Source organism: Nesoenas mayeri (assembly GCF_963082525.1).
Source record: "Nesoenas mayeri genome assembly, chromosome: 7".
Taxonomy (NCBI): Eukaryota; Metazoa; Chordata; class Aves; order Columbiformes; family Columbidae; genus Nesoenas; species Nesoenas mayeri.
Genome location: NC_137551.1, coordinates 11931884 through 11959273, shown reverse-complemented (window position 1 = coordinate 11959273; position 27390 = coordinate 11931884). Strand labels below are relative to the sequence as shown.

At 40.4% G+C, this 27390-nt stretch overlaps 1 protein-coding gene across 1 annotated transcript in view; it reads right to left on the bottom strand.

Moving 5' to 3' along the window:
• ZMIZ1 (zinc finger MIZ-type containing 1) overlaps positions 1 to 27390 on the bottom strand; it is a gene marked incomplete at both ends in the record, with an annotated part of 153055 nt that overhangs the window by 100384 nt on the left and 25281 nt on the right. Inside the window, one exon of the mRNA XM_080347725.1 lies at positions 24332 to 24437. Coding sequence (XP_080203851.1) covers positions 24332 to 24437 — 106 coding nt within the window. The remainder of the gene's footprint in view (positions 1 to 24331; positions 24438 to 27390) is intronic.

Here is a 27390-nt window from a genome sequence, read left to right as displayed (position 1 = left end):
TGGCCTGATTTTCTAAAAGTGTTAAATCTCTTGCAGCTAAAAGTTAAGTATCTTTAACATATTTCCAGTTGAGCATCCAAGAACTGAGGAGCCACAGGTCATTTGCCTGCTTTGGGAACTGTGGCCTGTGTCACCACAGCTCTTAACTTTTGGCCAAACAGTCACTTATCAGCTCTCCAAACTATTTACTGACTACTGCACCTTTATTCCTCAACTGGCAGGCTACTTAAATGAGGCTTAATACATGTTAGTGTTACTTTGCAGGCCACTTATCTTGGCCTAGGGAACTGCTGCCTGGAAAACACTGTGCAGTCTTTAAAATGAGTCACGTCAAAATCTTTCTTCAAAAGATGTAATGTACTTTCATATTTGCAACGAAAAATTAGCAGATTCAAAGCAAATTGCTATTACCAAAGGTAGGAGGAATAAAGTTACAAAAGTTACACATCTTGTTACTTTGGGAAAGGGAACAGCAGACATATTTACAGAAATATATGTCAATGGAAAAAAGAAACTGCCTTAAGCTTTAAGATTTCTGTGATAAGGGATTAGATATACTAAACCTTCAGGAGGCAGGTACTTCTCCAAGAAGGAACGACAAAGATCCTACAGTGCCTCAGATCTCATCAAACCATTCCTGTTTTCTCATGCATAGGATGTCCCCTTCAAATTGCCTCTCTCTTGCTTTGAATCATCATTACCTTCTTTGAAGACGTTCTTCTGGATGAAGGCCTATAATTTTAATATTTATAGCCCTGACAAAATTAGGGTTTACATTCTAGTACTATCTCCATTGTAATCTGCCATCTCTTTCTGGGATTTAATAGTAGCTCTTATCTCAGCTGAAGGAGTGAAGTTCAGTGAACAAAGTCTCCTCACTTCGATCAGATTGGAATCAGAGGGGTCTGCCATAAACTCCTATTATCAAAATCAGAGACGTGGAAAAGGAAGGCAGATTTACAAAACCGGGAAAGTTAATGAGCACTGTTCAATACCGCCCTCAATAGCTTCATCGCTTAGCTTCAGCAAGATCAGAAGACTTGTTTTCTAATGTTCTTGGAAATCTTCTCATGGTCTGGGGAGTAAGTCGGAGAAAGATGGAGTGAAATAGAAAGTCGTTTCCTCACTTATTTTTTACATTGCTGGTCAGGGAAGGATGGGAGAGAGAGAATCCTAGTGTCTCAATAACACTGAATACATCACTTCTGTGCTCCTAGTCCCATGCCAGACACATGCCAGTGACTGCAAACCATCTCCTCGTACACTATAAGAAAACTATTTCAAGTCCACAGCACAATTTTCTTCTTCCACATGAGGAGAACAGACTTTTGCTTGGGTTCTCCATGCAAGCAACAAGGATTTACTTCAGGTTCTTTCCTCATTTTTGGTAGCAATTCCTCTACAGAAAAGATTTTAGGAAAGGTGGGAGTAGGCGATGACTCTTGCTTCAATTTTTTTATTGGTTTCCAGAGGAAAACATATATGATAACGCTTGTAACCCAGTTCACCTCTATTAACTTGTGCTCTCTACACTGGCCTCAGTATGAAAAAAACCCAACACACACACACACACACACACACACATTCTTGTTTTCTCTGTTGCAACTTAATTTATGTTACCAAGTAATAGAGTTTCCAAAATAACGTAACAGATCAATCAGGAAAAAAATAAAATGCCTTTAAATTTGGGTTACTTAAAAACAAAAGAAGAAAGCCCACAGGAGTACTTTCTATACTCTGAGAGCAAGCATGCAAATACCATCCATTTAGGATGAGCAAAAAAACCCAAGACTGACCGAATCAACATTTTGTTTTATCTTATGTATCACCACTGCCACAGTAACATTAGCTAGGTTGAAGATGTATGGATCAAATGTAATTGATATTCCTATGACTAGTCACGGGAGTTATACTACTGCCCACAGACCCAAGGAGGATTAGAACATCATCATAACAAAAATATCAGTACTGTTTGTTAACTTTTAGCTTTAAAAATGCAACTAAATTCTTAAACCTTTGACACTGCTTCATATAACAGCAAGAAAGATTTATGGACATTCAGCAAGAAAAAAAAAAGGCATGAATGCCTACAGAACACCACAGGAAGGCAAGTAATAACCCTAAACCTACTAAAATGTGGGACATAATTTACATTATTCTTATAAAATATTTATGTTACTTTCAGACAAAGTATTGACTGAGATATCTGATTTTGTCAAAAACATGAAAACATTCTCTAAATAATTACATCATATGAAAGAGCTGATACTTAAGCAACAAAGCTCTTTGAGGGTAGTCATTTTGCAGGCAGAGGAATGCAAAGGTAAGAAAAAAAGGAGCGAGAAAACAACGCTTCTGTACTGCGGTTAACATTATTGAGGACGACTGTGTCAATCAACTGTAATGAAAGCTAGCAGGTAAGCTCAAACACAGACTGCACATCTGAAGGAAAATCCATACATTCTTTTTAACTCTTGCATTTAGCTGCCAGAGCAGCACGTGGTGCCCTTGGAAGGAGCAGCCACCGCTGCCTCTGCAGAGCTGGGAGGCAGCAGCATGGGGAAGGAAAAGCTTTCAAGACTGAGTTGTGCTTTGGGGAGGAAGCCACACTGGGAATTCCTGAAAATCAGACCTAATTCTCCCAAGTAACCCAGAACACTTCCCATTCTGTGTCTGTAAATCAAAACAAAACAAAACAAAATGAACAAAACCAAACCAAACCAGAGGCATAGAAAAGAAAACACTTTTGCCCAAAAGCTTATGAAAGAAAAGCAGTACCCAACCCCCAATACAATTGGTTATATTTACCAAGACAGTAAACAGAGAAGAGAAAAAGGAAAGAAGTCACTGTGTCGCCACTTGAGCGCTGTTTGGGAGGAATTCAACACATTAACGTGATCGATTACACTAGTGCATAACAGCAAATAATGCACTGCTGGGCTGCTGCCCCCACTGGAGGGAACACCAGAGCGAGGAGGGGGGCTGGTGCACCCCAGGCAGGAGGGGAGGTCACCTTGCTCCCAGGGTGGTGGTGGGTGCTGGTACAGAGCCTGCAGTCCCCTCCGGCAGGGCTGCTCCCTTCTCTCACTGCCCTGAACCATGTCTCATCAAGAAAACCTATCCTTAAACGGAGATGTTTGGTTAAATCTGGTTTCTGGCAGCTTTCAGAGAAGAACTCACAGTGGTAAATTGCAATCAGTCCAAAAGCTCTGCTAATTGAGTTAACACTGTTCGCTGCCACAGGAGGCTTACCACCTTTAAAAAGATGACGTCAAATGCAGGAAGAAGCCTCATGACTACCATAAATTCTTTACCCCCTCTCTCCAAAATGACAGTAGCAGAAAAAAACCCCTGTGTGTTCAAGGCAGTTGGGAGACTGAAGACAGCAGTTCCCAGTTCTCTGGACAGGTTAACTTGGTTCCCTCCTCCTCCTCTCCAGCCCTTGCCTTCCTCCACCCTCTTTCCTGCCTACCTCGGTTACAAGTTCTTCAAAGACAGACCTTCAAACTGAGTGCAGGGTATCTTAGCGCAGCTGGCCTTGATCTCATATGGGGCCTTCAAGAGCACCAGTGAGTAACAGCACCACCACAACCAAGCAACACTGCACCAGCTCACCAGAACAATCATGCCTTAGATTCTTTGAGAAGTTCTGCCCTTTCTTCTTTGGGTTACCTTCTAAGGAGAGAGTACTTTGATTATAGCCAGTATTTGGTGTAACATATATGTAGCTATCTACTGATCAGATTAAGGCAAGAACCAAGGTTTTTAATACCTTGTTTAAAAAGGTGACATTGTACATTTAAGAAGGCCAAGAGCGATATATTTTTTCCTTTTAACAAGATGTAACATTGTAATCAAGGATGTGACTACAACAAATGGAGTTCCAGATTTTGTTACCTTGGTGAAGTCACCTTTTCCAATGGTTTTGGTTGCAATGTGGCCTGGGTTACCTTGTTACCACCAGTAGCTGTTCAGCCGCACACACAAAAGGAGCGCACTGGTCACACTTTAGCCCGCATGCCCACATCGCTACATTTGTTACCTTGAATCCTCCTTCTTTGAAATCTATTTTGATCAAGAGGTAAAAGATTTAAAACAGATATTGCCTGGTCAATTTGCTGCAACCTAAATTACCTTGAAAGTTTGCTAATCTTTTGTTCATGTTGCAACTGTCCACAGTTCCAGGAGAATTTCATACTTAGGGATTCTGCTTCCAGAAATATTAAAATTTTGAAAACATTTCACTTTACATCTGTTATCTAATGCTTAATAACCTCTTAATCAGTAGCCTACATCCATGAAGCATTATCCCTTACCTGTACTTTGGAATGTTTCTCATTTAGTGTGAGGTTCCTGCCCTCACCCCCCAAAAAAATCCTTAATATAGTTACTTAGTAGGACTGATGCTGCAAAGCACATCATATTTTTACAACCCATTTGCACTTCTGCAGACTAAGATGTAACAGAAGAAATAACACACTATAAAATGCTATTAACATGGCAGCATGTTAACAACATGCACACAAACATACACTCTATCCCCATACATGTTTTAATTCAAGTTAATTTGCCATGTATGTTTTAATTCTAATTTAAATTGCTGAATTTCCATCAGCAAACAATTTTCTTTGGCTGTGTCTGCTTTTGTTGGTTTCTCCCCCATGGAGAAAAAACCAAGACTTTTCTCTGGTATCTTCAGAAACTCATTTATTTTAATCTTTTGTTACCTCTATGTCATGTGATCAATATTCAATATTCTACCCCTATCAATCATAACAAGAAAAATAGCATTTTCTCCATTTTTCCCCCAGACATAGTACCGGTACTACCATTTATTCAGGGTCAGTTTTCCTCTTGTATACATCTACTCTGCTGCCATTCCAGGCAAAGACCATTCAGCATTGAGTCATCAAAGGGTGAGACTGTCTACAGTAATCCTCATTTGGTACGACAGCCATACTGTACCAAGTGGGGTTTTTTTAAATTCAAGTTTTTCATATTCCCTCCAACTAACTAGTAAAGTCACCAGATGAGTTCACATCACTACTTCTGATCTAAGAAGATCCCAAGTGAGACAGCAAATAGCCCTTAGATGGTAGAGCAAGCGACATCCAAAAGTTTTACACAGAAGATCAACAAGCAGCAGCACATTTTAAAATGTGTACTTAAAACCAGCGCTCAGTCTCCCCCATGGAGTTCAATAAGCAGAGCAATTTCTCACCGTCTGTGCATTAAAAGCCAAGGCGAGGGAAAAAGTTTCCGTTATATCTGCTAACAAAAATGGTTTGTGCATATATTGGCCTTTCAGACATATGTGGTCTCACACTTTGTCACTTCTGAGCAGATGTTTAATTGGGAGGAAGCGATTTTAAACATCTGTAGCCAACATCTGAGATGCTGGATGAAGACCACACAGAGCCTTGAGGAAATTAAAAGTGTATGCAATTATGTCACTTCCTACACTGCATATTTAGGATAATTAAAAAAAATAAACAAAACCAGAAGTTTCAATAGACAACCTTCAAAATCCTTCCTCTCCCCTCACTTGCCTTCCAAAAAAATTGGTACTTCATGAGATTAGTTGATTATAACCAAGTAACCAAGGTTTGACCAATGAGAGACACTGCATCCCCCGAAGGAAAAGCAAAAAGCTGAAGATAAACCAATTCAGTACCAAGCCTTTAATCCCTTAGGATTTTTTGGTTTTAGGCTTAGAAAAACAGAGGAAAACATAGTAAATATTTAGAAGATGACATGTTACTGAGTCCTAGTGGGTGTCAGGTGTGCTGCAATCACTCAGGTTTAGCGAATACACCTGCAGTACCTACAACAGTGAAAATCTTCCACCGAGAAGGGCCAGGGATGGTCTCTGCAGAACCCAAGTCTCTAACTTGCAACAGCATTGCTGGTGGTACCCCCAGACTCGAGCTACTGGGCTGCCTCCCTGTTTCTAGCCATGTTTTCCAGAAGCCAAGTTCTTTCCCTCACAGAAGTGACTAGATAACAGAGTATTCAGCTGGGCTTTTTCTACATAGGTAGCTGCTATAGTGGAGAGGAAAACAGAAAAGGTGGCCAAACAGGTCAGTTCCCATGAACGTGATGGGAGATGGATGCCAGATTCAGTTCCAGTGATCGTTCCATGGGACTCTGATTTTTCAAAACTGCTTTGCTTAAACAGAAATCAGAGAGTTACCCAATTTCTAAAATTCCAATTTGAAACTGCAAACTTTAACAAAATTAAGAGCATTTCAAAATAAAAACACAAATGCAGCTTGGGTTTGCCATTCTCCTTTTCAGAAGTCATTTGTTAGTGTCCTATACACAAGTGGCATTCTATCACCCAACTTGAATTTGAAAGTTAGAACTTTTTGCGTTATCAAATATTTTAAAATAAATGTTGCTTTTCTAGGAAGTTCACCATTTGAAAGCTTTAAATTTAATTAAAATCAATGCAACAAAATGGTAATGGCTCAGCTCATGCAAGGTTCCTACAACAAGAACAAAATCACAAGGTTTCACAAAATTTATAGGTGACCAATAAATATTTTTCCAAGTCCACAAAATTTATCTCTAAAATGTTCCTTAAGGGGATGCCGAATCTTTTGATCTACATTCTAAGGGCTGAGAACTGCTATGTAAAATACACTGTAAGCAGCACTAGGAAACTACTGGTACTTAGGAAAATCAAAATAACTTGTCAGAATTTGCAACCTACAAAACAACCTGAGTGGCTCCACAGCAGAAGCAAAAGACCAGAGGTCAGGATGGTGTGTTCTGCTATCACACATTCACTTACACAGCTGACATGCTTTGGCTGGACAGTAAAAATCATCCTTTGATCTAAATTACAGACTACGGCTCTAAAATTAAAAATGGTAGCTCAAAAGAGGAAGATGCTGTTTCACAACACGCGCTGGCGCAGATAAGACTCCATACTGTTGGCAAGTTCCCTGGTCTTTAGTGTTTGATGGAAAGCATCTGCTCCTCGGAACAGCAGGGAGGGCACACATGATGCTGACGCAGCTTCATGAGAGGCCACTGGACCACAGCATGGTCTAGAAAATTCTCTGTACAAACTCACCTATCCCAAGCATCAAAAACACCTAACATTTCAAAGTACTGTGGTATCTTTATTCTCTGAGTACTCTAAGTGGAACACGGTCTTCCTCTCCAGGGAACAAACCCAAACACAAGTAGCAAATTTTCCAAGAAAAAAATATTGCTAAAAGCTCTGTAGAAAACTTTCATTTTTGTCCTGCATGAAAAGGATGCATTAACTCAATTTGTAGCATATACAAATCTTTTTAAAAAGTAAAAAAACCCAACAATCTTAAATGAATTGATTGCTATTAATGAGCAGCCAAAGACAGAGAAACAAGTATGCTCTCTTGTCTCCTATGAGCTATGATGGCCCACTCAAAGCTGATTCAGGAACTAATGTAGTTGTTTCAAGAAAGAAAATAGCAAAAGATTCAATCTTTGGCAGCTTTTAAACCATCTGTTCCACACTATTTTAATCACTTCTGCTCAGTACAGAGATTATGGGTTTCAGTTCATTTGTGGTGGAAAAACAAAGAATGCTGCATTTTCAGAGCACGTGGGGGGAAATCCAGAATCCTCCCAACTACTCTGAAACCGGAGTATTTGAAGAAAGCAAAATGCTTAGTGCTCGCACACTGGAGCATGATAGAACAGCCCTCCCCCTCCAGGAGGGATTCCTCCTGTGCTCTGAAGCAAATGCTGATTGGAATGTGCCACACTGACCTGAAAAAAGTGGGCTGTGGGGAAGGAGCTCCTATTAGCCACTTCATTATGGCAGAACAATTAGGATCATTCTTTCCAACGGAAGAACCCAAAAGTTCCCGCTGCCGTTTGTTGTGGGAAATTGCTTATGAATGTGAAGAATGCGTTTCCTCAGCTCAAAAGTTACAGACTTTCCATGACTTTCTTGTAGCACTAAAAGATCTGTAGGCTAGAAGCAGTAGGTGGGTTTGAAGGATGATCGCATATTCTCTGTAACACAGAGACTTCTCCTCCCTCCTCTCCATCTCTAGAAGAGCAGCAAACAGGTCTCCAAGATGACAAGCAAATAGAAAAGGTTAGTGCTTGATCTTCAACTAGAAGTGTCCTCCACGCAAGTGACTGGTAGATCAACACAAGCGCTTGTGTTTACCGCCCTGAGCTATAGGAATGGCTATAACCCTATACCATTTCCATACTGCCCAAGGAACTGCACTGTTACGGTTTCTGCTTCCCACTGGGTCTTCTCAGCACCTGGAAGAGGATCTGACCCAGCCCTTTGTGCTGCTTGAAGCCGAATTGGTGCACGAGCTCTTTCTCAAGGCACTGAAAGGAAATACGTCTTCCCCAACATCAAAATCCAGTGCAGTCTTCTCAAAAAACACTGAAAGACTTACCAGGATCTCAAATGATTTAGCCTGTGATCTAAAGATGTAGACAGGCAAACAGATTTAGTGAGAGGGAACCAAGTCAGCTGGCCCAAGCTGAATGTCCCACTGAAAAAGAGTTTTTCTGCTGTAAAGATTAATTCTCAGTATTCCCATGATCAATAACTCCCATGTGTTATCATTTAATAATGGTATCTGACGAGCAACTCAGCTACACAAAGGTCAGCAGAGATTTGGCTAAACAGCCAAAAAGTGTTTATTTGCATGGCCTTGGATGACTAACAGCATTGGCTAGAAAATAAATAAATATAATGTGTTGTGAAATTTTTCATTAACATTTTTCAACAAGCCCAGTGTAAATTCAAACTTAGTGCCTTTACATTCATCAAAACCAGTAGGAAACAGAATGTATTCATAAAAATACTTCATTTTTGCACATAGTCAGAGTATGTGCAAAAATAAAAAACTGAATATAATCAACAGTTTATCTAGCGTATAAAGGACATCCAAAGAATAGAAGCAGTATGAGTATCTATTTTATATAATTAAAATACTAAGTGTCATTAAGCTACGACATTTGTTGTGGTTCAGAATAAACCCATATGCTTGTAACTAAGAACATAACAACTCTTAATTACGTAAACCAAAGCGATAGAAAAGATTCCTTGGTTTACATAGATTTGTGCAGCCACTTTCCATTGCTGAAGGGTCCACTAAGTGGATTAATCGTCTCTGATCTCTGCACACTCAGACTAAGCTAAAGATTTCCATGGGAAACCTTTTCTGTAGTACAGCAAATGAAAACACCGTGAGGTGCTTTCCTTCCTTTTTTTTCCCCACCTTCTTGGCCCAATGTGGGGGCTTTTGCATTCTGTCTGGTCTACTCAGCTACTCAGAACCTCTGAAAATCAGGACCTGAGTGAATATTATGTAGCCGTAGAGGGTGCCGGTCTGAACCAGAAAGGGATTGTAGTGATCTATTTTTAGGACAGAAATGTCACAGTCAATAGAGAGGCAAATATCCCGCTTCACTCTGCCCTGGAGGTAACAGCTTTAAAGGTCAGAAAGCAGCGCTTTCTGGAGATACTCCACTTCAGCTTCTCTAACAAGAACACGCGATTAGCCTTTTGAATGAGAAAGTTATTTACCGACAGCAGGAGTACTTCAAACTGCACAGACCCTGCACATACGTACACTTTGCATGGTTGCTGCCACAAGCACTTAGGAGACTTGCGTTGTTTCTTGGAGTCCACAGGACACCCCACGCTCTCGCTCTCCGTGAGTATGAGACAGGTCGTACCACTTGTTCTTAACTGTCCCCTAACAGCAACCCCAGAAACAAAAAGATGATAAAAGGAAAAGAATCGAGAGTGGGAAATGGATTTGCTCCTCGAAGTATTCTCTCTAGTAGTCAGTAAATGACTGTGTTCTCTCTTCAACGGATTGTTTTTATACAATCTCAAATATTTATATTTGAGATGCTTCCAAACAAAGATTCCAGAGTCCTCACACAAATAAGAGACTGCGTGGTGACTGTGACAGCCACCCGCTGTCCCCTGGAGCACCCAGGGTAACTGAGAATGGAAATCCAGAGAGCTGGCTGTGAAAAAAGAGACGAGTCTATAGTGAAGCCCCAGCTGTAACTCAAGACCTCCTGCAGCATGTTCTAATCATAACTAAATCTGCCCACTTAGGTCATTATATTACAAGTTCTACTGTAACCTGTTATCCATTTAGACAACTTTTATGTATAAAATGACTGTGACCCCACTTCGATCCTTCTGTTACCATGATAAGTGTTTCAGATATAGTCTGACACTTTCATCCTGTTTAGTATGCACAATATGTACATATAACTGGGAAAAAAAAAGAAAATTGTTAAAGGAATGTCCTGGTATAAACGAACTAAATCATCATCTTAGGGAGCCACATGGGATGCCGTCAAGGAATACTCTACAAAAAAGACAGTCAAAAAATTGACCATTCAGGCCTGAGTTTTTCTTCTGCTTTGCTGGCTGAGACGATGTCCACCAAAAAAGACAATTTGTAGTATATTCATTATAAAGCTGCGTGCGTGATGGGCTGCTCCCATCCTCTCACTCCCTGCGCACGGCTTCAGCAGTGCCAGTAGTTGCTCTGACTCTATGGGCAGGACCATGAGCTGCTGCGGGAGAGAGGAGATAGCGTGGGAGATGCCCAGGAGAGGAAAGCTGATGCTCTGTCACTCTCTTGTTAGAGACCAGTCCCCCATGCGCTGTTCAACAGCTGCTCCCTCTCTCCTTCCTTTACCTCACCTAGCAACGGGAACCAAGTCAAAATGAAGCTCTGGCTTAACTTGCAAGCCACCTGGTTAGACCATGCTACTCTGGACCGTGAATATAGCTGCCAACTGGCACGAAATAAATGACCCAAATACTGACTACGAGGTTGCCCGTTCTCTATCAAGGCAGCCTGCACAGGTAATGGAGCACTTTGCCAAAAGCAACAGCTTTCAGTCACTAGCAATGAAACTGATGCAGAAGTCATCAGTAGAGAAGGTGCTTTTTTTTTAACAACAAAGATATGAATACATAAATGAATACATGCCATTTTCTGGTATCTAAAGGAAGATGATTAAATTGAAGCTTTACACTCAGGCAATTACTAGGAAATAGTGATAAGTAGATAACGTACACATAAACAAAATGTTGAATACCTTTTAAAACACAAGTCTGTCTTTATTTAGCTCTCTTAGCTGCTTTTCTTTTTTGAACTTATTGCTGTTGATAACTTTATTAACTTCCTTTGCAGCCCCTGAGTCCTCATGGCTTGAGTTTTACCAAGTGGAAGAAATCTGATCTTTTGCAGAGCATCTCCCTGATTAATCCCTTGCTAGTACATCAGGGCAACTCCACTGTGTCGTGGAGGCAGGGAGCATAGTTAAAAGCACACAACTAGCCCCAGCTCATTTATGAAACGTGGCTGAAATTCCCATATGTGAGTTTCTGTGTAAGTAGTATCATGTTGTCCTTCATATTCCCACATGGGAAGTTCTTACTAGGCACTTAATGATTCAAGGCCAAGAAATAATGAGTTATTTATTTATGACATCATACGTTATAATAACACATGAAACCAAAGGAATCAAAGCTTCTTATGTGTGACAGGCATTCTTCATTTAATACTCCTGTCTACATGCTTTCTTAATGCCTAGATTTGTTACGAAAACGAGTTAGTAATTGGGATTTCAGAGACTGGATGGGGGAAATGTGCTTTACAATACCAGAGACCCAACTGTCATGTTTGAGGTATTGTGAGCAAATACTCCAAGAAACGTTAACATATTGACACATGCCTTCACCACTGCAATTCAAATAAAAAGCCAGCAGGCAGACCTCAGAAAAACTGACGGAGGAAAGGGGGAGCTTAAACTCCTTCTCATCCACTAAATCATGCTTTGGACCAGCAGTGCTGTCCCTATTATTTGTTAGCTCAAAAATACTGAGTCAGCAAAGAATTTAAGCATGTGCCTAAATTTAAGCAGTTTAATTAACTTTGACGTCAGTGAGCCTACTTGTGTGCTTATAATTAGATATGTGCTTGCTGAAGCAGAGCCCATCTGAATAGAATCTCGTTGATTTTAATTTGGCCCTTTGTCTTTGCTCCTCATTTATTCTTTGCAGTGACTGAAGGATTAGTGCTAAGGTTCTGATTCAGGAATGCACTTAAACAACTCATCTTCACTCACACCATGTAAAAAGAGGCTAAGCATCTCTCAGAAAATAAGCATAGACCTTTCCTGAACAGCCATAGTGCTTTCTTGAATAATGACAATTTCATGATTGAAGAATGATGAGAGCTATTTCACTCATACTGTAAATTGGGTGGTCCAGTCTTTCATTTTTTTAAGTCAGATTTTTTTTTAGAAGACAGAAAAATCTTTTCCATTTACATTAAAAAAAAGACAAAAAGTTGTGCTCTACATACTATGAATGAAAATTTACGAGTTAGTATCTACTTAACAGTGGAATTAACTTTCTATAGGAATCCTTCTCATTGTTGTTAGTTCTTGCAGTGGGGAGGTGCCTGCTGTAAATGACTTATTTGTTCATTTGAACATTGGCTTTTAGATCCCGGTATTCAAGATATTCTAAAGCCATGTAAAAAACACACACAAAATAATAAAAGCATTAAAAAACCAAACCAAAACACTGCATGAGGAATGTGAGGAACACGAAAATCACTCGTGCAGACAACAGAAGTAACAGTTCAAGTCCCCAGAGGTCACAGGACAGGTAGGTGCCTCCATGGACACACCAGAGCAAAGCAGCAAGATCAAAGCCCCACGCCCTGCTGAACACCTCTAGAGGAAAATCTGATGTCTTTTAACATGCCCATGCAATTGTATTCAGCATAGAGATAGCATCTTCAACAAGCCTTTCAACTCAGATACTTCACCCCATTCTTCTGTCTTTATGGCCTTTTAAAACCTGGAGCACATGACAGTCATTATTAACTGCAAGCACATCCAACTACATGTGGATTTGGAAGGATACAGCAGCGGAAGGGGGAAGATGAAAACAGTAAGAAACCCAAGAAGTGAGCTCACTATGGAAAATTCTACAGAAAGCGTTACTCAAAATAAACAAGGAGCCCCAAGGATCACTTCTTCTGAAGACTCTGCTGTTATCACAATCCTCGTTCGTTATGAGGTCTGTATCACTGGTACCAGTAAACGCACAGCTAAAATACCAACGAGTCTCTGGAAAATATTAATCAGAAATCCCATTTATTTCATTATTTACTCAAAACCAGCTGGCACATACCTAACGTTCTGCTTTCAAAACAACATTAAAAAAACGTTTAAAAGGTCCGGCCTCAAATTACACTGAAGAGAAAGCTGATGATACAGAGAAACCAACTATCCCATCTACTTCATGAGTGCATCTGGAGACACAAAAACAGAATAAGAACATACAGGTTGGATTATTAAAGCAATATGCTTTAAGTGACAGAACTGATACAGTGCTTTTAAAGCCATTTAGTTTGTAAAGATAGGTTGATACATTTGGGTTGAAGGAGATGTATAATAAGAAAAATTCATTTAATTAATTATTTTAGTGATGGGGTATTATTTGCTTATTAACTTGCACATGCCACAATTGAGAAGCACATTATTACCTGCCGATCTCACCAAGATTGGGATTTCCTGGACACATCTAGATTTTTCATCCTTAAATCGGTATTTTTAACCCAAGATTGAGGCTCTCCCACACTAACTCGCTCAAGCAGAATTTGCCAGCTTGCAGACCGAGCAGACACATGCTGTCCTAATCATCCTCATCTTGTGACCTCTCCCTTCATTGCTCTACATCTTTTTGTTGCATCAGTAAAAGGAATAGACCTATTTCAACTCTGTCATCTCTGCTCTTCTACTGCTTTAAAAACTTACGAACAGCTGCCAAAAGAATGGACGCTGTTCAATGTGTGGGACAGATGATGTTTGGTGTGGGCACACTGAAAACACCAAATCCATAATTTCTCACCATCCTGCGCAGCCAGCAACCAAGGCTTTCTCTCCAGAGAAGGGGAGAAAAGGTATCATCAACAAATAGTTCTTCTAGACATGGAACCTTAAAAAGTAATTCCAGCATCGCTACAGAACACAGTTATTTCTGCACGCATGAGCTTCCTCAAGCATAGCTTTATATTTTCAATGTCTGTGACCTTTATAGCTTTATTGACCTCATGATAAGAGTTTTGGACAGAGAGATGAAAGGCAGATAAAAACATCACCTATGCAAATAAATACAACAATAGAACAATGATGCTTAACAGACTTTTTTTTTTTTCCTTCATCTTTGTAGACTAAGTGGCACCTGCAGAATAAACTGTTTCATTTTATGGGGCAACATATATAATCAATATCTGACCATTCCAAGTTTTCAGTATGCTTTCAAACCACAGTCCAAATATATTTTATTCACAATAGATGCACCATATAGGCTCACAATCCCTACAGATCCTCAGTTTAGTTGTATTTTCTTCTCTACAAAACAGAATGACTTGTACCATGCAGAGACTGTCAACCATGTATCAGTGTCAGCTTTCTGAAGGCTATCCTTAGAGGTCATCACCGTGTTTCTGTGGAGGTTTTTTTAAGACTATTTGATTGACAAGTTAAAGATTTAATTAAATATGGGGCCAATATACTTCCCATCCTCCCTCAATTTGCAAACATAACCCTCCCCAGAGCTGGAGACTCTGGCTGTCCCACTGTCTCTGAGTGAAAGCACACATTTGTCACTGACGCACGAAGATGGGAGCTCCACCAGAGCAAGGAAACACGCGGAACACAGAACAGGCTTTCAGCTGTGGAAGCCTGGCAGTCTGTAGTGCTGACTGAACCAAAGGGGGCTGTGCCAAGCCAGACATGGCAGTCAGGAGTTCCCCTCTGTTTTTCTAGCATCACCTTCAATGTTTGCTACCCCACACACTAAACCAAAGAAAAAAAGCAAAATGTTGAAATGCCTCTGTGCATGTAGTTGTTCTAAAGGGATGCTGAAAACCACTTTGTTGTCCTTCACAAGGACTTCCTGTTTGAAGCCCAGCTCCTAGCAAGGTCTCTACAGGACGACCGGCTGCTGAACTCTGCTGAGTCGACTTCTTTGCCCTGACAAAGGGTTTGGGTTCTCCTATTAGCAATAAATACACACAGTTTGAATTTTGGTGTGTGTCAGAGTTACATGATAATCAATAACCAATGGATCTCATCGAGCCTTCAGCAGCAGTTTGATGATCCACCAGTTCTGTGTCACAGGCTTAAGGACTTTGCCCTCAGACATTATTCTTGTTTCGAACCACAGCTTTCTGTCCCTTCAGCGGCACTGAACGATTCTGCATGGGGGTTGACCCTGCTCACACAAGACAAACAGGCAACACAGCACTTATTTCCACCCCTCTATCAAGACTCTCCAACAGGTGATCAGTGCCCAGGTCCCTTGCCAAGCACGGACCTTCACGCAACCGAGAGGGGCGCAGGGGCAGGAGCTCTGTCCCACCGCGCTGCCATCGCCTGCCCCAGCAGCTTCTGCCGCTGGCACTGCAAGCTGGGACAACAATCCAACCAACACAGAATTCGCTCTAACTAAAGACGTTGTCGTTATCTATTATTTTTTCCACACACTGAAAGAAGAAAAAAGGATCTTTCTTTTGGAAGAACAGTTTTTCTTTCTTCCATTCTGATAGACCACAATGTCAGCCTAGCCCTCCTCCAGCTCACAACAGTGCTCATCCCAAGTATCAGATGTATATTTAGCTAAATTCAGTAAAGTTCTAAATCAGAACTTAAAAACTATTTACTGTCCTGTAAAGCATGCTGGATGTTGTAACAGAACAGAGAAAAGAGGTTTACACAATTTTGGTTCTAACAGAAATCTACCTGAAGTCTTTGGTTTTGCTCTCAAGACAGCACAACAGTGACGCAAGTGCAATACCTTGTTGTTTTTCCTTTGGTCAAGTCACAGTCACGGTAGTTACTGCTAATTATTTCAAACACCCAGATTTGGCTGTAATACTACAAAACCTCTAACGCAAAACGCTCTCACTGCTTGGTATGTGGCTTCTCTAGGACCACAAGGCCCACTCCAACATTCCCAGTAGGAGACAGCAACTCTTATAAATTTCCACCAACGTACATCTCAATATCTCATTTCAGACCAGTAGTGAGTCATTTTTCACACTGAGAACCGAGAGGTCTCTTTGGTTCTTTGCCTTAATTGAAATTATTTCTGAAGTAAATACACAATTTTTTTTTTTATGATGGAAAGACAGTATCTTCCAGAATGAGCAAGATTAATGTCATTTGGGTCTGACCAGACAACCATAGGGGAGACTATCACACAAGAAACAAATACCCTGCTTTGTCCGTGGATGTTCAGTGTTCAATTTATCTCCTCAGAAGCAGCCCCTGTTCAGCCTTCTATTATTGAGTTCTAAGCCAATTCAGTAATATTTGCCTTTATTAATGTTTAATTTTATGTTTCCTGTGAGAGCTTCCTTTATAAGATGCCCATTTTAAACCAGTCTATGAACTTGAAACCAGGGATCGGTGCCTGTGGCTGCAGGTTTGAATCTACAGAGCCCTCAATGTGGCTTTGGGAAATGACAACACAAGTAAGCGGGATTAAAGAATTGTAACTTGTTCTGTCCACTAAGATTAGTAACCTGAGTACACTTTAAATGCAGGTATTTCTCAAAGAAATAAGGAATATATTGAATGAGTCTACAGGTGTTATTGATAACTGCTACAAAGCATGATTTAGCATATACAGATGTGTCAGGAATAAATACGGAAAATATGGATTTATGAGGATATTAACAAAAGTTCACAATAAGACACAAATATCCTTGTAGTTTTAATCAGACTATCAAAAAATAAAAAGAGTATTTACCTCGACATCCAGAAAACCTGCAGAGGAAAGCTAATTTGATGGTTTTCTTTACATATGCTATTGAAACTGAAGTAAGTTGAGACAAAAAGAATCCATAAAATGGAAACATTTGAGAAGCCTTATCAAACATGAGCATACTAACCTCTGCTGAACTTCTCAGAAAAACAGCACATGTTATAAGGAGCAATACTGCATTTGTTTTGAGCATATATTACTTAATAGCCTCTTTAAATCCATTTTCTGTTTTTCTGTTGTCTTTCTCCTTGAATTTCCCCTCACGAAGAGGCACGAAGACTAACACAAATTAGAACAATCTACAATGATGAATTCTTATCATTGATTATTCTTTAACTGATATTTAAATGAATGTATTTTATCACATAGCACTTATATAAATACCTTGCTATTGCCATACATTAACAGGTGTATTTGAACGTGATGGAACACTAAAACACTAAATTCAGCTAGACTTCTCAACACGGAAATCTCTCTTTCTAAAGAGAAATACTATATATAACGTCTTGTCTACCAACCAGTGTGTTTCCCAGAGTGTCATCTCTCAAGTATTCGGAGCAAGAACTTTTCTTGACAAGGTGACTACCTGCTGCAGAGAAACCTGCAGGAATTAGGAGCAGATCTGCACTTTCAGGCAGTGGAATCCCAAACTGTATTGAGGAGGCGAACCCACTGTCCTGGAGCTTGCGGATCTGATCTGTTTGCACAGTTGGTGCTTTCGGTCATTCAGCCCTCCAGCAGCAGAACAGGTACCAAGCCCTGTCGAAGCCGCTGTTACTGTTCTCAGTGCTGGACTCCTCACAGACTTCTCCGAATGCCTCCAAGACACACAGGCTGGGCACACATTTGGATGTGTTGCAGCTCAAAAGGGAACAAGCTCAGGACTGCATGGCGTAAGCTGAGGAAAGGTAAGTTGCAAAGGGCAAATGCCATTCTGAAGAGTTTGCTTTCTTATCTCCCATGAATACATGTATGTTTTCACAGCTGCCTCCCTTCTTACTTTCCATTTGTGACTTAACTCACGTTCAAAGAAACAGATATGTTACTCGAAACAACAACAGAAAAGAAAACATCAAAATTTACACCAAGACCAAGCTCTAGTCTGTCTCTGTCACCAAATTTTCAGTTGCTCTCAGCACATATGTGGTCCCTGAAGCAGAAGACAGAAAACAGTGATAGAAATCAACACAAATCTTCTCTGGAGAATGCCAACTCCAGTCCAAGTGAAAGTGTGTTTCACACACTAGGAAAAGATACCACCCAGGAACTGCATGATGAACTAATTCTCTGTACCATTCAAATCCACAGCAAAGTGAGCATCCAGGTAAGTACCAGCCTCATGAAAATCCAAGGCACAGACTAAGGAAACAGCAGAGCTCGCTTGTTGCTATAGCTGAGTCTCTGCAATTCTCCTAAGTGCTACAGTAAAGGCATTAGTGAAAAAAATGTTCCAGCCTGGCAACACAGTTTTACTGCTCCATCTTTCAAAGTCAGAATTGGTACCATGGTAACAATGACCTGTCAAATGTCAAAAAGAACGGGTGAGATAAACCACCTGATATTTTAGCTAGACAGAATAAAGAAGCAGCAGCTCAGTCATGCAACCTCCTTTATAAACACAGGTGTTCAACTGCACAACAGAGCAGTTAAAGCCAAAAAGGAGTAAATCTCCATTCCAGCAAAGTAATACCTATCTACATGGGTATGTCATGAGTCCATAAAACTCACAAAGATGAAGAGGAATTGCCAAACCAAGGATAATGAAAGTCGGACATAAGTATGATAGTTTTTCTTCTAAGAACAGAAGGCAGACGCAGTGCCTCAGCAGGAGGCATCTCGGAGGAAGGGAACAGGAACAGCTCGAACAAGTGAGGTCCAGTGGGGAAGAGCATCTCTCATTCTGCAGCTCTTCAGATGCTCCACCTCAAGATCTCAAGGTTGAGAGCTGACTCCTGACAAGTCTGCCGCGTGTCAGGTCAACCTGACAGAGGCTCAAGATGCAGGATATAATTTTCCAAACTGGAGGTCTTCTAGAGTTTTGTTCTAAGTAAACTCATGGGCAAGACAAATGGGCGAAGTCCGCTGTGCCTTCCTTGTGATCCCCTTTTCTGCAGTCACTGTGAATGTGGTTGTCACAGACTACAGACAGAGATGAACGCTGCTTGCCACTAAGCAACAGTACTGACCGCGCTTTCCCTTTGGCCATGGGGAGGTGCTGACTTCATTAGCAGAAACTAACGAAACTAACCCTGTAATCTGCAAGAATTAAGAATGAATTACTCATTTATTTGCAGTATCCATACTATGAACCTTTAGGAAAGAGAGCCTTAGGTGCAACAAAGGTATATCTTGCCCATACGTGTTCCAGAACAGAATTATTTTATCTGTATAACCACAAAGTGTAAGTGTCCCAGCTGAAACCACAGCTCCACTGCACTGAATACATACCCACAGGGGAAGAGGTAGTTTCTGTCCTGCATAATATTGAATCTAATTAAACCAGACAAATAAGAGTGAGATGGAAAGTGTATTTTTATCCTTGCTTCAAAGATACAAAACTACAAAACAGAGAGCAAAGCGGCCAAGGGCACACAGTGAGTATCTGTGCTAAGAGCTAGTAAGGGAACTGAGGGATCACCTGAAATGTAGCCAGTCTTCTGCATCAGAAGCTGTTTCAGAGGGTAACAGCTAACAGAAAATGATACCTTTATTTTAATGAAGAGTGTCGAGTGGACAGTTTTAGGACAGTAAGTACTACTAGATGAGACAGCTGCATGGAAATGTACCAAGAATTTAGAAATACACAGATAAAATGGTCTTAACCAGCTTTCAACTACATCAAGAACCACATTATACAGTCAGTTTCATACGTTTATTGGGTTTTACCTTTAAAAAGCAGTTTGATTTTCCATTTTCCTTTCCTCTGCTCCTTCTCTCTCCACTGTCATTCTAACTGAAAACCTATTCCAAATGCAACTGCCTTAACAGTTCAGAATTTCCCCCTTATTTCAATACTTTATTCAATTTACACTTATATGCTTTCTTGCCAACGCTGTCCTGTAGCTTCATAGTTCTTGTTCTATGTTATCTGTTAGTATTTACAGACATTTCATAACCCTGCTCAGCTTTCATTTCATGAACAACGTAAGCCAAGCTCTTCTACTCTGCTCTCATAAAGCTGCCTACTTATGCCTCTTATCAGCCACTTTGCTAAACACAGGTACAGCATTTGTATTTCTTCTCTAGTCATGAGACCATTCTGACTTGGCTAATTTGCTGAAAATTTTTGGCGTGAGCCATGAGACTGACATTTTCTACGCTATTTCTTTCCAAATGCAGGCATGCTGATCATTTGGTCCCTTCACGCTGGAGGGATGCCAGCAGCCTTGGCTGCAGTCACTTCCATTCTATACTTGTAATCCTTTTAGCCACCTCGCTTTGTCTTGTCTCCACAGACCATGTGAGCTTTATTATCAGAAACTTTAGCAAAGTATTCATCTAGCCTTACGCTCCCCTGCAAGCTAGAGGTTATCCTTACTTTCTGCCTTTTCCTCATTCACATTGAAGCCTCATTTCGTCTCTTCTCTCATTTCTGTAAGTTGGATAATACACAAAATCACACTTTGCCCAATCTATGCTATTGCTTTGAAACCAGGCAGTAAAACATGCTAGATGATATACCCTAATAAGGATGTAACTTAGGTCTCAGTATCTTGTCCAGTGATGTTTTAACACCACCATTTTTCAGCATTCTCACTGCAAATGCCCTTGTTAATCCAGAGTCCAATTCATTCACAGCTTTGGTAGCAGAGCCACTAAGAACACCCCTATTATTTTACAGTTATATTACAACAACTAAAGCTAAACAAAATACCCAAAACATAATGTCAAATCCTCAAATACTATAAAGTTTTAGCTTAGGCTTCATATAAAATTAAGATTACTAACTAATACTGCTCTTGAAAAATAAAAACAAAAGCACACCAGGCAGAGCCTTAGGGACTGAAAACAAAGCAATATCAAAAAGGGGTTGCTATCTCTGCTATCAAATATCTAACACTTAGCTGACCATCCAAGCTATCACAGCATTTGTTTGCTGTAGCTTCCCAGTGATAGCTAAAGTATCTTTTCTGCACAGTTCTGCCCTCGGGCTCCTTCCTCCCTCTCTCTTTTTACAGAGACACTGAACACTGTCCTTTTCTGACAAAGCTCTCTGTATGATCTCATCCTGTCGTCCCCTTGTCTGGCCTCAGCTTGGCCTCCTGACAAAAGCAAAAGGAGCTACAAGAGCAATGAGATTCAGTAGCTCGATAAAGTATTTTTTTAAAAAAAATATTTCAGAAGAGAAAGTTATTCCCCTGCTCTTTAAAAAACAAGCAAACAAACAAAAGAACAAAAAAAATTGCCCACAAACAACACAAACCTCAACACTCAATCGGTGAACTCTGTTTTTTCTTGAATAGCAGACGTTAAAACAAAGCTACGAAGTCACTTGAAATCTTTTGTGGAAAGGACAGAACAGCAGACAGCATGCTCAGGAAAGGTCCAAGCAAGCACTATTCAGAAAGAAGGTCTCTTCGGGCAGAAAAACCTGAATACACAAACACCCATGTGCTCACACACTAAAGCGCCACTGAGGTTGTGCAGCCGGAAAGCAAATGAGCAGGCAGGTCACCTGCTGCGCCGTTCCCCATAGGTGTCACAACAAGGCAAAGGAATTTGCCGTGGAAGGTTTGGGGAGCAGCTGTCACCAAAAGAGACAGATATATTCTTAAAGTCTTGTCATTTGTCGGGGCGGGAAGCGCTGTATTTGACCTCCCGCTGAGGCAGCAGCCCAGATGCCGCAGCATGGGCGAGCAGAATAAAAGGAGGCACAGCTATTATTTCAGGTACAAACACCAGAAAGCAGAGACAAAAGGCACAGTCATTAAATCATCATTACTATTTAAAAGCGCACACAGGACAACTTTTTAATACTTTTCATGCCACACGGGTCTCCGCCTCAGGCCATTCTCTAAAACGATTTGTATTAGCTAATTGTTAACTACCTACACGGCCAAGTAAAACAAGGCAGACAAAGAAGCGCGACATCAAACAGTGGGTCGGCAACACCGAACAGTGTTGGATGGGAGTCCCTGGAGAACAGGAGCAGGACTATCAGGACAACCAGCAGAGCTGAGGGACGCGGGGCTGGGGTGATCCTCCTGCTCCACCACAGGATGTCTGTAGATAACTGACTGGAACAAGTGTTGAAGGTGTCATTCAACAGATGTAACAGAAAGAAAGAATTAGTTACTCAAAACAACATGAGAGCATCCTTGACAACAACTTAAGCAAATGATGAAAGGCAGCTTTCAATGATGCTCACTGTTTAGAAAAGAAAAAAAAAAAAGGCCAAAAGACAACCTCAACATTTTTACAAGAAGTGAATGAGTTTTTCCACTCTACTGTGGAAATCAGAAAACGTCAATTCATTTAGAGGTTGGAATTAACCCTTTTAAAAAAGTCAGGATGACTTTGTAATGCCAGTCTGTTAGTCTTTTAAGTCACCCATTCAGTGATGTACCTCTTGCAGATCATATATGGATGTGGCAGCCTCGAAGTAGGGGCTATACATGACATACCAGAAAATATGTTCTGGTATGCCCCAAAATATGAGTATTTAGTACAGACAAGACGAGCACTAAAAATGCAGTGTGGATGGGCATGATGAAAGCCCAGGAATAACTAGTGAAACAACTGTATACATAGTAAAAATAATAGTGAAACCAAATATATAACATAATGCTAAGAAATCAGTTGTACGTGAAACTGGGAAGTAGGAAGCAAAGCAAAGGACTGAGAAGCTTTTTAGAATACATTGAGAGACAAGCACATGTCTTCATTACCATCCTTCCTAGTATCATATCTATTAACAATGGAAAGACTGAAATCTGTACAGTTTCCTACTGTAATGAGTTGAAAAAATAGCACATATTCCCAAAAAGTAAGTACTGGTAGAAATCAGACACTGACATTGGGCTTTTCTAGGATGTGAAGACTGATCAGTGGTTTTCAAGACTATCCCCAAGCCTAAAGGAAAAGGACTAAAACATTAAAAGATCCAGAGATGACAACCTCACTTAACACACTACACACACCCCTCAGGAAGAACTGACAAGAGAGGGGGTATCACTGCTTTTAATAGGTGTATTTTCAAAGTGAATAAAGTTTTCGTGTCTCACTTAATGCACTCATAGTCAGAAATCCTCATCTGTCAAGCTTTAAAAAAAAAAAAATCAGGAACAGATGTGATAGTGAACAACTGGAGAAACTTACTAGCAATTCACAAAATAAATAAAATAAGGAGATCATCCTGGTCAACTGAATGTTTTATCTTCCACACAGTTTTCCCAGATGAAAAACAGACAGTTTATTCAATATTTAGTAAAATTAATGATCCCCTCCCGTACAAAAGATAAATCAGTAAGTTCGGTGAATATGCCTTGATGTGAAAGGTACTTTTGCATGTGCTTAGAGCATTTAGGACAAAAGGCAGCCATGAGTAAGGAATTTCGGGGCTGATAAAAAACCGAAAAGGAACATGAAAAGAAGTGTTAACCACCCAATCAGTTGACTACAAATCACTGTTTCAGAAGAAGGCAACCTTTTGTGGTGTTCTAAAACAGGGACTGCATACCAGTTCAGTACTAAGCAGAAAAGTTATCCATGCTCAGTCTGAAACAGAACAGTTATCTGCCTGTTTTCCAAGCCAGTGCACATTATGTTGACATTCATCAGCTAAGAAAAGGAGAACCAGAATTAAATGCTCCAGTTAAATCAAACATGTGAGAAGCAGAAAGACTCTAAAGTGCATTTTCTACTTGCACTACACAGAGGAGCAGCAGCGATACATCATGATCAAATATTGCTACTTGATCAGAGCCCTATAACAGATTATTGCTGTAAAATATTGGAAAAATGGCTACTTAATACTATACCAATAGGATTGCCACCTACCCTTGGCTCACAATTCTAAAGCTAACAACTATATGTATGAGAAACCACAGTACTTCTTTGCACAGACATATGCAGTCAAGGAAGTCTGGCAATACAAGTATTGGGGAGTGCAGAATGAATGTGAAAGGTTTGGAGGTGGACATATGACACAAAATCAATGGTTTACCAAGATGGAGGGGCCTGAGTGTGTTCATTTCCACCATGAAATTACTGAATATCAGTGCTTCTGGAAGTAACATTTCATCTATAAGATCAAGCAGGGCAACAAATATACCAGTCAGGGAAAACGTAAATTTCTGAAGTCATGTATCCTCAGAAAAGCAAGCCATTGAAATGCTAAAAGCAGCAGCACTATTACCATCAAATATGTGTTTGGGTTTGGTTTTTTAAAGAATGCAAGACAATACCAGGTCACAGTTATTCAGAATATAACCATCCAAGAATCAGTAATACACCAGAAAAAAAGGCTTTTCCTACCAGCTGATTTTGGAGTGAATTTGTCCCTGTTGGCTGCACATACTGCCAGTAGCCTGTATCCAAGATCCAAGTCAAATCCTTGCTGAGCTGCCACTCGACTAACCACCTGCAAAGAGAGAAAACTTCATTAGGGGTTACTTGAGCTCTTTGTAAAGTTACATTAACCTGCTTATCAGCACTAATGTCGGGCGACTGAATCTGCTGTGATATCCAACAGAACAAAACTGGGAACAAATACATTATGAGGCATTGCTCTTCGGTAGTTTCCAGCGCAAGCACGGCAAACTGAACACAGGGGTCTTCTGGTCATCTGGTTCTTTGACCACTTGACCTGGTAGTTGCATGAAAGTTGGAGAGACAAAGCTTTTCCAGAGGAAATAATGCAAAAGAAACGTACGCAAAAATTGTACAGAACAAATTTTACTGTACTTGAGACCTGGGGATGAGAAGTCCCTACGTGTCTGTCTCTGTGTCACAAGCAGTTCCCGACCCTGTTCCCAAGAGCGGTGCCCCAGGTCCTTTCGGCTGAAATGCCCTCCACACCAATGGGAGCTTCTCGGGCGCTGTGATCACTGGCGCAGTCGCTGCATTTCAACAATAACGTCTTGGCAAACACATTTACTACAGTCTTAGAATAAATACACCTACACAACAGGTATTTGCCGAACACATTAGATAGGGAAAGAAGACATTTTTGTTTTATTTTATTTTTGACTTCTGGAAATGTGAGCTGATCTAGAAGGACTAGAGAAAACTAGGCAAACCAAAGGCTGCAGGTTAAGGATTAAAAGCAGTCAAGTGTTTCTCCAGGCCAGCAACTCAGCTATCAGCCAAGAATGCATCCTCATGAAAATCTGCCTAGGATAAATACAACACTGTGGTCATTCTGGCAAACTATGCTGCAGTTACACACAGTAGAGCTTTTATAGGGCTTTCCAGTGACACAAGATGACTTTAGACTCAGAGGTACAGATAAAAGGTTTTTCTTAACATTGCCATTACTGCTTTGCATCAAAACAACGGTCAAGGAACCCCACAAGAACAGAATTTCCTTGAGTGAAGCAAAAGGCAGTCCCCATCCTAAATAGCTTACAATACTAGAATATACCCTTTTCCCACCCCTATCTCCATCTGAAAGCTTCTTCCTAAATTAATGATCCTGCAATTTTCTGTGTTCAGGCCTGGTTCTCCCCCAAAAACCAGCAGTGCAGAACAGACTGAAGAACCAACACATGCAATAGCCTACAAATGGTAAATAAATGCACTATTCTGCCCTACCTACTCAACACTATTACATGCAGATTACTATTTGGAACTTTTTCCAATATTCACTTTTCCTAATTAACAATAAAGAATCATATTTCTCTCTTAAGCAAGAACTATCATGGATAAAGTTACCAGGTAGACTTTCGTTTTTTCTGTTGTTCCTATTACTTTACAAATTACCAATTCACATTAATTTACCAGGTGGAAGTGTCCCCTCCTTATTTCCTTTTAACCCTCCCCTCTCAAAATTGAGCAGTGCAGAGCTTCAGGGAAATGAAAAGAGAATTTGGGATAATCAGTACAATAATACACAAACTTAGAACATACCTACTGTTTTTATTTCCCGTTTCTCTTTACAAGTACAGCTCTAAGTTTTAAATAGGAAACAGAAAATAATTTGTGAGAAAGCATGCAATTATTTTTGATAAATCACGAAACACTTCCAACTTGGTAGGTCAGCCTTTAATCCTTTACATTTGAAAGTCTGATTGTTGTTAATATCCTGGCCAAGACTCTGGATCCAAACTTGCTCAAAACAGGATTAAACAAACAAAGAAAACCACGAACAACCCCCCCAAACCAAAACAAACAAAACCCCACAACAAAAAGAACGACAGCAGAACAACAAGGTATCTCGTACTTCAGGCTAAGGTAGCAATAGGAGTGCAGACTGATGGGCTACCATGAGATCTGGAGGACATGTACATGCTTGGAAATCAAACTGTTCCCCTTTCCTACTTCCAGACTGACAGGTCGGCATTAGGGATCAGTAGGAAGCAGGGAGAAAGCTCCTCTGAAAAAAACATCTTGTTAAGGGCTCCTGTGGGCATGTCTCATCAATGTGTAAACATTATTTACACTTCTTTAGGCATCATCTATACTATCACAGAGGAACGCATTTCAGAGTGCTATTCAGATCTGTAAAACAAAGGAGAAAGGGCTGTCCCATTTTCTGTTTTGAAAAAGCACATTATCATTGAACTATTTATTTTGAAACTGGACAGGAAGGCAGATACACCTGCTCATCCGTGAGCACATGGAACCTTCAGAAACGCATTGGCTGCCTGTATGTTTGGTTCATTTTACAACACAAAGCGACAAGTACTGAGACCCTGCTGGCCAGAGGCCAAGTCGCTGCTCTCAACTGACATCTTGCTAATTATGGAAGAAATTCTACAAGGCAACTCAAGAAATACAGAGAATTGTAAAACCCTGAGCCCATGAAAGCCAATCTATGATTGCAATGTCTTCACTAAAGAGACTGTAAAGTCTAGGTCAGTCCAAGTCCTAACAACAGTCACACTGCTACTCATTGCTCGTGTTTTTCATTAAAACTGTGAGGGGAAAACAAATTGCAAATTCGTTTTACCTAAAACAAACAAACAAAATGATCTAAATTTGAAAGAAAGTGCTTCCACTGACAAACTGTACAAAAAACACTTCTGCCTCTCAAACGAGCAACAACAAAACCTTCAGCTACTTGATAGAAACCAGACATTTCTAATAAGACTTCCCTTTTGCCAAGAGTAATTTTCCACCTAAATTTTCTTCTACGCACACTGATAAATGCAGAAAGAGGCTCTGCAAAACAAACTGGTAGAAGCATGTGCAAAAGGACTTTCTCTGGGCCCTTCTCCCCCTGCCCTTGGCTTTTGTAAACCAGTCCTCAGAGATCCCCTTGGTCAACACAAATAGGGTAGTTCACTTTTTACCACTAGTTTCGTCATCGGCTCAAAAATTAACTGCATTTAAAGTTTTCCTTACGGTTGTGACAGCTAAAGACTTACTTTTAT